Source organism: Callorhinchus milii, unplaced genomic scaffold (genome assembly GCF_018977255.1).
Source record: "Callorhinchus milii isolate IMCB2004 unplaced genomic scaffold, IMCB_Cmil_1.0 Scaffold3, whole genome shotgun sequence".
Lineage (NCBI taxonomy): Eukaryota > Metazoa > Chordata > Chondrichthyes > Chimaeriformes > Callorhinchidae > Callorhinchus > Callorhinchus milii.
In genome coordinates this window covers 15,498,191-15,510,316 of record NW_024704744.1, presented here as the reverse complement: position 1 = coordinate 15,510,316, position 12,126 = coordinate 15,498,191, and the positions used below count along the sequence as shown (strand labels likewise).

The window sequence follows — 12,126 nt, the reverse complement described above, 5'->3', positions numbered from 1 at the left end:
GGGGCTGATAATAATCAAATTCATAGAAACAAGAGAAGGGTTAAAATTACACTTTTTAAAGCAAATAGTTTTAAATGGTAGTATACTGCATTGGTGAAACTCTGATCTATTCTGCTGAAGATCATGCACACAAACTAATTGGGGATATATCAGTACAGTCACAGCAGACAACATTTCTCACTGTCAGTTTAACTCTTCAGTAATGTGTAGATATTTGATCAGCCAAGCTGGCTTCCAATGCCATGCTTATACCATGCTTATTTCCAATTTAAGATGATATATATTATATTATTATTGTATTATTATTTATATACAGTATATATAGCAAAATTTTTTTAACCAGCATGACTCCTCAATTAGATGTAAATTTACAAGTCACTAATTAGAAATTCCAACCAAATTGGAAAACTGTGAGCATTCACCCTCGCCACTTAAACCCATTTGAGGAAGATTTCTCTCTCTTTCTATTAAAGTGGAATTGTTCTCTTTATTGTCTCAGAGGACACACATACACACACACATACACACAATTGGTTTGAGAGTGTGTGCTCTCTGAGACAATAAAGTCAGACATGTTAGGAAATAAATTGAGGGGGTGCAAAAAAAACTAACTTCTTCCAAATCTAAAGCCCCCCCCAAACAAATACCTAGATCTGAGCTATTTTCCCAAGTGATGGGGTGCTTCTAACAGCCCTTTTAAACTACTGTGTAATGAATGACTTGGTTGCAGGAACAGTTAAACATCTGTCATTGATAGTGAGTTTCTGTCCAGTTAGATTAACAGGGAGGGTTTACTGGGAGAGATGGATTGGTTGATCCCACTTGTTCCACCCATAGCCTGGATTGGTGAGCACACAGTGTGACGAGCTGTGCTAAATATTTAACCAGAAAAACCTCAAAGTGAGAGAAGAACACACACACACACGCAACTGCACAGAGAGGACAGTGAGCGACCTGGTTGCATTGCAATACTTCGCCAGGCGAAAGTATGTCCGGAAAGTGAGGAATCCCACTTGATCCCTCGCCTTTAAAAGTCTTCCCCAAAAGCCAGCGGCAGTAATGGGCAGCGGCAGCAGCAAGTGGAACAAGGTGTCGGTGGGAGGCGGGGGCGAGTGTGGCGGTGGGAGCTCAGCTGGAAAGGGAGCCTTTAGCCTCCAGCCGACACGGGGGGTCAGCGGGAAACAGGGTCGGTCAGACAATAGGGGAGGGAAAGCGGGGAGGAAAAAGGACACTGACTCCCAGGATCGGGAAGGGAGCACAGGCTGTGGCCAGAGCAAAGGGAAGGAGCCGGACTTTGCTGCTGATCCTGATGAAGGTGGGATCAGGGAAGAGCTGGACTTGACTCTGCTGGAGTGGGGGGACTGCCAGACGCATCCCAACACAGAACTGCAGCCCAACACAGAACTGCAGCCCAACACAGAACTGCATCCCAACACAGAGCTGCATCCCAACACAGAACTGCATCCCAGATGCTCTTCTGGGTCCAACTCCTGCACCTGGAGCAACTCGGGATTCCACTGCAAGGGGTCTCCTTTGAATCCCATGTCCAGGATCCAGATGTTGGCGGGGAAGGTCAGCCCGGACACAGCTGCTGAGCTGCTGTTTGGTCCAGGGAGGGTTCAGCTTCCCCAATGTCAGGAGAAGCGGCCAGAGACTGACCCAGGTTCACACCAGGTCTGGGCCACATCTCTGGGCAGATCCAACCTTAACGTCCATCACTGGAACCAGCAGAATCTAAGACATGTGAGTGTTTTTTTTTCTAAAAAAAAATTTGTTGGGAGTAAATATCTTGCCTGAATTCAAAGGAGAAAATCTCCTGGGAGATTGGATGGCTGGGTTGTGGGGACTCAATATATAAATGCAAGTTGGTTGTTGGACTCAATTGCTCCTGTGCTTTAGCTTTTAAATCTACTCCTTCTGCTGGATTGTTTTACTCAACCTAATGGTCATTATCAGAGGTTATGAGTTATTTAAGGATTATTATTATTATTTAAAGGCAGAACAGGTTTCATTTGCTAATATTCTTGATAAACATAAGAAGTTGGCGGTTTCAAATAGAAACGTGTCTGGGAGCTAGTTATTACAAGAACATCAGAATATCTGATCATTAGCCTTATTAAAACCAAGGGAAAAGGCAGAGATCGAGGTAAAAATTCCCCTTGTTCTAGACTTATTCTGTTTAGGTAGCCTTTCGGAACATCTGGGATTTGACATATTCTCAAACAGTCTTAAATTTGAAGCTGGCTTTCTCAAAGTTGTTTTAAGAACTACAGAAAAACAACTTCGAAGTTAAGATTGAATTCAACAACTTGGCAAGTTTTGTATGTTTTGAAACAGTAAGTAAAAGAAATAGAGTAAATTGAGACCCAGGTGGAATTTTTCCCCCTCTGTGCCTCTTAAGACAACCTTGTCCAACTCAGGGTTTACTGCGATTCCACACTTTCTGCGTGTGTGTTGTTTGCCAAGAAAATTTGATTTCACAACAAGATTGTATTTATAGTGCGCCTTTTATGTTGGGAGGACGTCCCAAGGTGCTGGACAGTTGGGTCGGGACCCAAGCAGGGGGGAAATGGTCAGGGTGAGGGGAGGGAAGGGAGGGAGCGAGGAGCGGAGGGAGCGAGGAGGGGTTAGAGAGTCGAGAGGGGAGCTGAAGGATTGTTGTTTAAGGAGTGTAAATCACCAGAAGTTTGAAAACTTAAACAAACATCTTGTTCGTTTCAACCAGTATCTCAACAATTATCAAGAAGGTCAGGAACACTGCAAAATAATTGAGACAAGTCATGTTTTTCTTAAATGTAATTGTTTTTTCCCAGAAATGCTTTATTAAAAACATTTTTGTGAATCTTTTCCATTTCTGTTTTAGTGATCTTGTGGGGTGAAACCTGTATTTTGATGCCTTGGTCCCTTCACACACAAGGATTAATAGTTGCGACATCAATAGAATAAATCTAGATCTAGATGGATTTTTCGAATTTCTACCCTCAAACTGTGGGTAAATTTGTGGTAACACATTGTGAAATGCCACAAATTTCACACATATCTGTGGTTATATGCATATGCTGAGATGCCAAGTAGAGATGCCGAGAGACATAGGGTGTGCTGGGTATAACACAATGTCCAATTGTTGATTCTTTCTCAATTGAACCTGCAGTCATGTTATCGCCACTATTAATCTTTGTTGTGTGAAGGTTCTAAGGGATCAAAAATGTAGAACCTTTAGGCTTAGGTTTGGGTTAGGGACTGCCTTCGGGGACTGTTACAATGCTGGCCAAAGATGGAATAAACCCACATTTAAAATGAAGCAAACGTATCATGTATAAGCAGCACAACATGGAGTGATCAGTGGGCCGTGAGACCATTTTAAGGTTACAATGGTAGTTTAGAGATTGTGGTTAAAGATCCAATGTTATCTTCCTAATACTTTACAATTCTGCCTTCTGTTATTGGCAAGAATCCCAGTCTCATTGGCGCTCCTCTAGGAGTCCAACTGTGTTTATAACAAATAGCTAAAGTGACGTTCCTTTAATTCACAAGTTTGATTGAAAACACTGCAAACAGTCTTAAATAAATAAGAATATTTTTTCCATTTAATATATGATATCAGAATGTCTCAAAGCACTTCGTGGGTACCTGCTGGCAAATGCAGTGACATAATATTTGCAAATCTAAATGCTTTATCAATGACAAGACTCACTTCTCTGGTGAAAATTGTCCAATAGGATCAATATAATAATCAACAACAACAACTTGCATTTGTATCGCATCGTTCACACAGGGTAGCGGCCTGTAACGCTTGATCAATAGGTCTGAAAATTATGTATGAATCGCCCTGGGGAAATGATCATGGATGATAACTTAAAGAAGCTAAGAAAGTAATCAAGGACGGATGTTTGAATCTCAGCCATAGTTTGCAGGTCACAGGCACAGACTGAGGAATCAATCCTGATTATGTTTTGGGATTTTTAAGGGCTTAATTTTCACAGAAACTTTGAGTAGATGCAATAAAATGCTTTAAAATAAATTCAGATGGTTGATTTTAGTGTTCATTGCTTATACTTTATTTCAAGTAAAAATAAAGACAGGTTATAACTGATGCAAATGCAGTAATGTACTAATAGAAGGGGCTTGTGACCATTATGTGATGGTCATGTCCAGCTAGGACCATCCAACCCATTAAAGCCTTGTGTTGAGGATTTGCCTGTATGCCGCAGGTTTTCTGACAAATATAGAGTTACTACACTTCATAGTAACTCTTGTGAAGCACTTTGAGATGTCGCGATGATGTGACAAGGCACTCTACCAATTGCAAGAATTATTATTATTACAACAACAACTTGCATTTATATAGCACCCCTCACACAGGGTAGTGCCCAGAGCGCTTAACAGTGGCGGAACATGACACCAATCTTGAGGGCGGTGGCCCTAGGGACGATCAAATAGGAAGGTCTTCAGCCACGACCTGCAGATGGGGAAGGAAGGGACAAGGCAGAGGAACAGAGGAAGAGTGTTCCAGAGTTTTCGCTCATAGTGGCTGAAAGCGCGGCCACCAATGGAGGGCATGAGGGACATGCAGAAGGCCGGAACCAGTAGAGCGGAGTCAGCGGGTTGTGGGTTGGGGGGTACGCAGGTCAGAGTGGTGTGGAAGTGCCAGGGCATGAAGAGATGTGAAAACGAGCGTGAGGATCTTGAAAGTGGAGCCTGGCTGGAACTGGTGTAATGGGGGTGCGGAATTTAGTATAGGTGAATATGCGGGTGGCGGAGTTTGGATCAACTGGATCCTGTGATGGTGGAGCTGAGGAGACCAACAAAGAGGGCTTTTGAGAAGTCGAATCGGGAGGTGACGAACGTAAGGACCGAGTGTTTTAGTTGCGTTGGAGTAAGGTACGGTCAAAGGAAGGCAAAGTGGCGGGGGTATAGGAAGGTGGTCCTGGTCAGGTACAAGATGTGGGGAAGGAAGGACAGCTGTGGGTCGAACCTGACACCCAGGCACACTGGTTCGGTAAGTCTGAGGGATAAGCCGGGGAGGTCGAGGGAGTCAGAGCTGCAGGATAAAAGACGTTGACGGGAGCCAATGAGTATGGCTTCCATCTTGTTAACATTCAGTCATTATTATGATTATTAAATTTCATTAATGAGGCAGACAATTTTAGGTTAGCTTGCATTACTGTGGGCATTCCTACCTTGAATATGGGTAACAGAACTGGGGAAAGGAATGTGGGGGAATCATATGATATTCAGGTATATCTCCTGGTCTCCACTACTGTTGTTTTAGGAAATAAACCTCCAGCTTTTATGCACATGTTCAGTGATTTCTAGGGTTATTGGGCCACAAGTGACTCCGCCCGCCTCCTACTCCCACCCACCCCCCCCCCTCATTCCACGCACACCTATGTCCCCAAGTAGGGATGCACAATCTGTGAATGAAAGGGTAGCGGGTGCACAATAAGCGGCACTGCCTCTAAATCAGCATCATAGTGTGCGCCACAGGATCCTGAATATAAAAGCAACATTAGCAAATACATTTGTAGATCATAGATTCATAGGAAGTACAGCTCAGAAACAGGCCATTCAGCCCATCCAGTCCAGCTGGTGCTTATACTCCACACGAGTATCCATCTTAGACCTTATCCCTAGTCCAATATCCTGGCTTTTTCCCATATTGTGGAGTCCTGTAGCTCAGTGGTTAGAGCGAGAGACCTGGGTTCAATTCCCAGCAGGGTGAAACCTTGGCCAAGTTTCCTTACTAATAATAATCCCTTAAGAAAAAACAAAACAATAAAATTGGTCACTTCAATCCATGACTGTTTGTGGGACACTGCTGTGTGCAATTGGCTGCCGCGTTTCGCCCACAAAATGTCAGTCAATTCACTTTACAGTATATTCTGTGAAGCTCTTTCAGACATCTCACCGACAACTGACTGTGGCAGAATATTTCACCCTCTCATCCACTCTCTGAATGAGATGTTCCTCATAATCTTCATCCTGGATCTCCCAGTCATGATTTTAAAATGGTCGTAGTCTAACCCACATTCCTGGAACTGGAACCAAACAGTATCAAAATATCAACATGTTCTGGAGGACAAATCTGCATTTTCCTCCTCCTGGAAAACTAATCCTAGGCTCCTTCATAAATTCCTGAAGGATTTAATCAGAGTGGAGCTGGATCCCAGATTAATTGTTGTTCTTTCCCCTCCCCAGCCCAGGGGCATTAGGATGAATTGCAGTGGTCTCTCTCTGGAGATCAGATGAGCCAGCACAGGAAATAGAGCTTTTGATGACACCCACTGCAGTTCAATTAATTGGAATATTTAGTAAGTGTTGGGGTGTTGATGTGTTTTTTTTTAATATCTTCATTCCAGCTGCTCAGGAACTGGAAGCCAGAAAAGGAAACTGAAGATGCGAAACAGATGTGTATTAATGGGAGGAATTTTAGGATTTGGACGAGTAGTGTGAACGATTTAACATGTTTTATGGAAATCATTGTTCTCTTTGCACTTTTATCTATGGATAAAAGTGTATAAAACCTATGTAGTTATTAAATCCCTCTATAGTCCTGGCAACATAACACTATAAAATCAGTAAACAAAAGCCAAATTCACACAAATTGTCAGTGTTAAATGTTTCAGTAACAGGATTGACCAGGGCAAGAGACAGAAATGAGTTCCTCTCCTTAACAAATTCCACTTGGGCGAGAGCTGATGTTTTTCGATGAGATTACCTACATACCCTTAGTGCCTTGTGAATACTCTCGGATGTTCATTTACACATTGAAGAGTTGCTGAAAGTTGTTGAGGATATTGGGGTCGAATTTGTGGTATTAATTAATCAGATTTCTTAAAATACAATCCGAGAAAAACAAATCAGGAATCCTTCTGTTAATGGGAAGTATGCCATGCTCCACACTGTTGCCATCCCAAGGCACAACCTCAAAAAGAGAAGTGAGTTTCTCCAATGTCCTGCCAATAATCTTCCAGATAAAATGGATCACTCACTGTTTAAGGGATATTGCTGTGTGCTCAAGTTGACTGCTGTGCTTTCCTACAAATACAAAGTCATTACACTTTACAGCAGTGGTGTCCGGCCTGTAGCCCCCGGGCCAGAAGTGGCCCCCTAAACATTCACACTAGTCTAGGTAAGTCCACGTTCGATTTATGGCATAAATCAAGAAATATTCAATCAAGAAAATGTATTTGTTTGGCCAACCGTAAAGGTTTAAGGCTTATCACCATGCTTTACAGTACAACCTGTGAAGTGCTTTGTGATGTCCTGACGCAAAAGGCACTGTATCAATATAAGGATTATTATTAGAATTTTATCTAGAATGGAGATTGATGGTATTTCTAGCAGAATTCCTTATTAAGAAGAATTCCATTATCAAACAATAACAACTTGCATTTATATAGCGCTGTTCACGCGAGGTAGCAAACCGGAGCACTTCACAGTGGCGGAGTCTGACCACGAGCCAGGGCGAGAGAGAGAGGGGAGGTGACTGGAAGCGTGATCAAAAAGGAAGGTCTTTAGGCAGGATTTGAATATTTAAAATATTGCACATTATTTAGTACAATTGCACTTGCAAAATTGGATGCTTTTCCTGGCAGTGAGTGCTGTCATGCTCACTGTATATGACTTATATTACAATATAAGTAATTTCCTCTCCAACAACTACCTGGAACAAAGTCATACATTAAATACATAGTTCCCGAGTGTTCGCGCCAGGAAACTGGGCTGAGATGAAAGGAAGCTTTTTATAGATTAAAGCCTGGGTTGAGTTTCAACACCAGTGGTAAGAATGGCAACACCCTGGGCAGTGGTTGACAACTGGATGGTTCTCTGTTATCTTGTTCTGTAGGCAGGGCTGGCTTACTAATTGGAAGCAAAACCATCTACATTTACTATGATGCTAAAGAGAGATCAAGTCTCTAATTTGTAATACTTCTTTTAAAGGCCTGAATCTTCCAATTGTGATTTGTAACTGTCTTTTACCCCGGGAAAAGTGATCTGCCAATCGACTAACAACTGAGTTCCTACTTTCTGCTAGGTAAACAGGTGGAGTAAGGAAACTTACTCAACGTTTCGCCCTGCCGGGAATCAAACCCAGGTCCTCTCGCTTGTGAGGCAAGTGCTCTAACCACTAAGCTACAGGACTCCACGAAGAAACCTGGTTAAGAAATACCACCACAATAACAACAACAACAAAATTACATTTGTATAGTGCCTTTCATATCAGGAGGGCATCCCAAGGTGCTGGACAATCAGTGTTTCGGACCCGAGCTGGGGGTCGGGATCAGGGAGAGTGGAGGGGCAGGGGGAAAGGAGGGTGACCAAAGACACTGTTGAAGAGGAGGGGCTTGAGATGGGTCTTGAAGGAGGCAAGGGAGGGGGTGAGGCAGAGGGACTGCGGGATAGACTTCCAGAGGCTGGTGGCAGTGGCAGGAGGCCCGCACACCAATGGTAGGGTGGGTGAAGCGGGGACATGAAGCAGGCTGGAGCCTGCTGAGCGGAGGGAGCGGGCAGGGTGGTAGGAGATTGCAGAGGTAGGGGGGACCGAGGCCATGGAGAGCTTTGACGGATCTTGAACTGTATCCTCTGTGTGATGGGAAGCCAGTGGAGTCGGGCGACGATGGGGGTGATAGGATCGCTCTTTCTGCCTCCTCATCTTCCTTGACCTCTCTGCTGCCTTCGATACCATTGAATGCTCTATCCTCCTCTACCACTACTCCTCTCACCTCAACTTTCATGGTTCTGTCCTTGAGTGGTTCAGATCCTACCTCTCACACTGTCTCCACTTCATCTCCACAAATGGCTTCTCCTCTAGCTCTCACACCGTCTTGTGTGGTGTTCCTCAGGGCTCTGTCCTTGGTCCCCTCCTTTTCAATATCTATATGCTCCCTCTTGGTGACATCATCTGCAGACATGGGGTCAAGTTATCTTCAACAATTTTCAGTAATTCTTCAGTGGGTTGGTAATTATCAGCCTGACTCAATTATTAGCACTTTCGCTTCTGAGGCAAATGGTTTTGGGCTCAAGATCCAATTGGAGACTTTGAACTCATACACTCTAGTGCCATGCTGGGGAGATGCTGTAATGTTCTGTTTGCCTGTTCAGATGGAACAGATGGACATGGCACTATTTGAAAAGGGAAGGGTGTTTCTCCCAGTGTCCTGGCCAAAAATCCTCCAAATTAAATTGGTCATTCATTTAATGGCTTGGCTGTTTGTGTGAGACATTGCTGGATGCAAATCGGCTGCTGTGTTTGTCTACAAATATACACATTCACTAGAATTCAGTGTTATACACAGTAATTCCTGTGAAGTGCTTTGAGACATCTTCACAAAGTGAAAAGATACTACAACAAATGCAAGAATTATTCTGATTGTTTATTAGGGTATTTAGGAATAAGCGAAGAATGTTAGGAATATTTGATGCCTCATTTAATCCCTGTTTGTGTTTTAATGTTACAGGATTTACTCACTACGCAAGACATAAAGAACAACAACATGGCGAGTGGGTAAGTTGTATATAAGTATCTCAGGCTGAGGCGCATTCAGATCAGATGTTATGCTGAGATTCCAAGTGCCTTTCAGATGGGCGTTATTCAAAAAGAGAAAAGAGTTTCTCCTGGGTCCTGGCCAACATTCTCCCAGATAAATTGATCACTCACCTTATGGCTGTTCATAAAACCTTTGTATGTGTAATATGGCTTAGCCAAGATCTTTTGAATTACTTTCAGTAAATGTAGTTACTGTTATAGTATGTTTGGACAAACTAGTCATGGGATTTTTTAACATCAGATGGGGGCCTGGGTTTAACATCTATAACATCAAAAGAATGGAACCTCTGAAAATACAGTGTGCACTAAAGTGTCATCTTAGACATTCAGCTCAAGTCTCCACATCAAGCTTTGACCCACAACAGTTGCAACCAACTGAACTAAAGTTGCTCTGTAAAATCAGTCACTACACTTGGCAGTAACTACCTGTGAAACATTATGAGACATTTCAACATAATAAGTGCTATAAAAATTCAAGTTTTCTTTTATACCATTTGAGAGTATAGAAGGTTAAATAGTTTATTTTAGACGGAGGCACTGGAAATTGTTCCTCACTCCATTGACTCACCAGAGAGCCTAGAGTCCATTCCCTTGAGAACAGTAACTTACTGACTCATTACACAATATGATTTATGCTCCAAAACGTGTTATGAATTAAACATTGCATAGTAGGCGGCAAAAGAGGAACCTAAATTTTTAATGGCAGTGAGTGTTACAAAAGTGTAAATTATGTTTGTATGCTAAAATATCAGGGGACTAATGGAAATTACAGCAGCTGGCTGTTAAGCTTTAAAAATTGGGATTTGCCACCTAGAATTCCTGAATTTAACCCACACTTCTGGGTTATGGAGACGCATCACATAAAGGTTGCAAAATGTTAAAGTGTCCTCTTCAGTTACAATAGTTCAGAGTAAAATAAAATCGATAAAATTGAGGCAATAGAACCTTGTTATAAAGTGCCCCTTTGTACTGCTGGTTTGGTTATAGGTGGGTGTCCTGTGGACTCAAAGCTGGTTTAGTTGCATAAATCAGCTGGTTTCCCGCACACTAAAATATGGCAACTTGCAGGTCAGCAGGTCATAACACACAGGATGTCAACCTGATGATAAGTAAGTCAACTAATTTTAGCACTGGTAGCCGGCTGGCTTTTTGCTCACATGCACGGTGAATGCAAAAGCGCTGACTAGCGATCGTACTCCATTATAAGGCTGGTCAGGATTTTACAGACCACAACTTACTGCATTATAATAGTTGCTAGTGTATAAAAATTCTCTAAAGGCAGATTGAATGCTATAGTGGTAATGTTAACACAATACTCAACGACAAGGTGATTATGGATCTACGGTTATGGATATCACCATCGTTGTTGCCAAAGTATCGTGACTGCCACTTCACAGGGTGTTGGCTTCATTTGGGAAAGTATGTCCCGCAGAAGGTAATTATTGTCTGGTTTGATTGTAACTTTAGTCAATGTTGTTTTTAAGATATCACATTTGTCACACACAGTGGAAAAAATCCTAACTGTTAAGAAATAGGCACAATTTATAACCACTGATGTACATTTACAGATGTGTTCTTTTTTTCCCCAGATTTCACAGTGAGAAAAACCTGTCACCAAACTCCACTCCAGTTCTTTATGATTATTCTGAAGAACTCCTCATGGCCAGTATTGAGGATGAATACAGCTAACGAACAGTTAGTGGACAAATGATGTCTGACCCACCAGGCAGAATCCATGCACTTTACAAGGAATGCCTTTAAATGTTTGCCTGACACTTTGCGAACGTGCTGCAAATGCATCAATAACATAGAAATGTTTGTTTATATCTACTCTCTCTCTCTCCCCCCAGCAAGACAAACATTATCAGTTATGTAGGGACGATAGGCTCAACATCCCACCGAGACTTAGCCTGTGAGACCATTTTGTTTTAACAAATAAACAGTTAAAAGTGTGCAGCTTACCATTGTGAACACAGTCTGGGAAGCTGCCTGACTGCTTAACCAGCTAAATTGTGCAGAATTGTGGAAAATTGAGTCCAAACCCCTGACTGTCCAGTGCCTTGGGACGTCCTCCCAACATGAAAGACACTATACAAATGTAATTTGTTGTTGTTGGTATTGTTGTCTAAGGTCATCTTCCCTTCCCCACTCCCTACTCCCTTGCTTGGGGTCCAACTTTGTGAGGTGCTCTGAGATATTATAATAATAATAATAATAATCCTTGCATTTGATATAGCGCTTTTCACGTCTTCTAGACGTCCCAAAGCGCTTCACAGAATATACTGTAAAGTGAATTGACTGTATATTTATGAGCGAACGCGGCAGCCAATTGCGCACAGCAGTGTCCCACAAACAGTCATGGATTGAAAATGACCAATTTATTATTGTTTTTTTTTTGGAGGGATTATTATTAGGCTATGTGTGGAGTAAGGAAACTTGCCCAAGGTTTCGCCCTCTGCCTGGAATTGAACTCAGGTCTCTCACTTGCAAAGCGAGTGCTCTAACCACTGAGCTACAGTGACTCCACAAAGTGGAGTAGATTAGCACCTGACCATTAATTCTACGAAGAAATTATC

At 42.5% G+C, this 12,126-nt stretch overlaps 1 protein-coding gene across 2 annotated transcripts; it reads left to right on the top strand.

Annotated features, from left to right (window-relative positions):
• The first annotated feature begins 937 nt into the window (after positions 1–937).
• Positions 938–11,589, top strand: LOC103187127. Of its 2 annotated transcripts, XM_007906494.2 has the most exons (3): positions 938–1,743; positions 9,462–9,508; positions 11,140–11,589. In XM_007906494.2, exons 1-3 carry the CDS (start codon positions 1,060–1,062, stop codon positions 11,237–11,239), a joined length of 831 nt encoding a protein of 276 aa, XP_007904685.2. In that variant the 5' UTR covers positions 938–1,059; the 3' UTR covers positions 11,240–11,589. The 2 variants fall into 2 exon arrangements, with proteins under 2 accessions (XP_007904685.2, XP_007904686.2); XM_007906495.2 differs by lacking the exons at positions 9,462–9,508; positions 11,140–11,589 and adding an exon at positions 6,199–6,960.
• The last annotated feature ends 537 nt before the right edge of the window (positions 11,590–12,126 follow it).

What these genes read in the sequence shown, in the direction of transcription:
- LOC103187127 (XM_007906494.2), top strand. Translation starts at nt 1,060, where the DNA reads ATGGGCAGCGGCAGCAGCAAGTGGAACAAGGTGTCGGTGGGAGGCGGG. An exon ending in ACCAGCAGAATCTAAGACAT is followed by an intron (nt 1,744 to 9,461) that starts GTGAGTGTTTTT and finishes TTAATGTTACAG; the next exon opens with GATTTACTCACTACGCAAGA. An exon ending in AACAACAACATGGCGAGTGG is followed by an intron (nt 9,509 to 11,139) that starts GTAAGTTGTATA and finishes TTTTTTCCCCAG; the next exon opens with ATTTCACAGTGAGAAAAACC.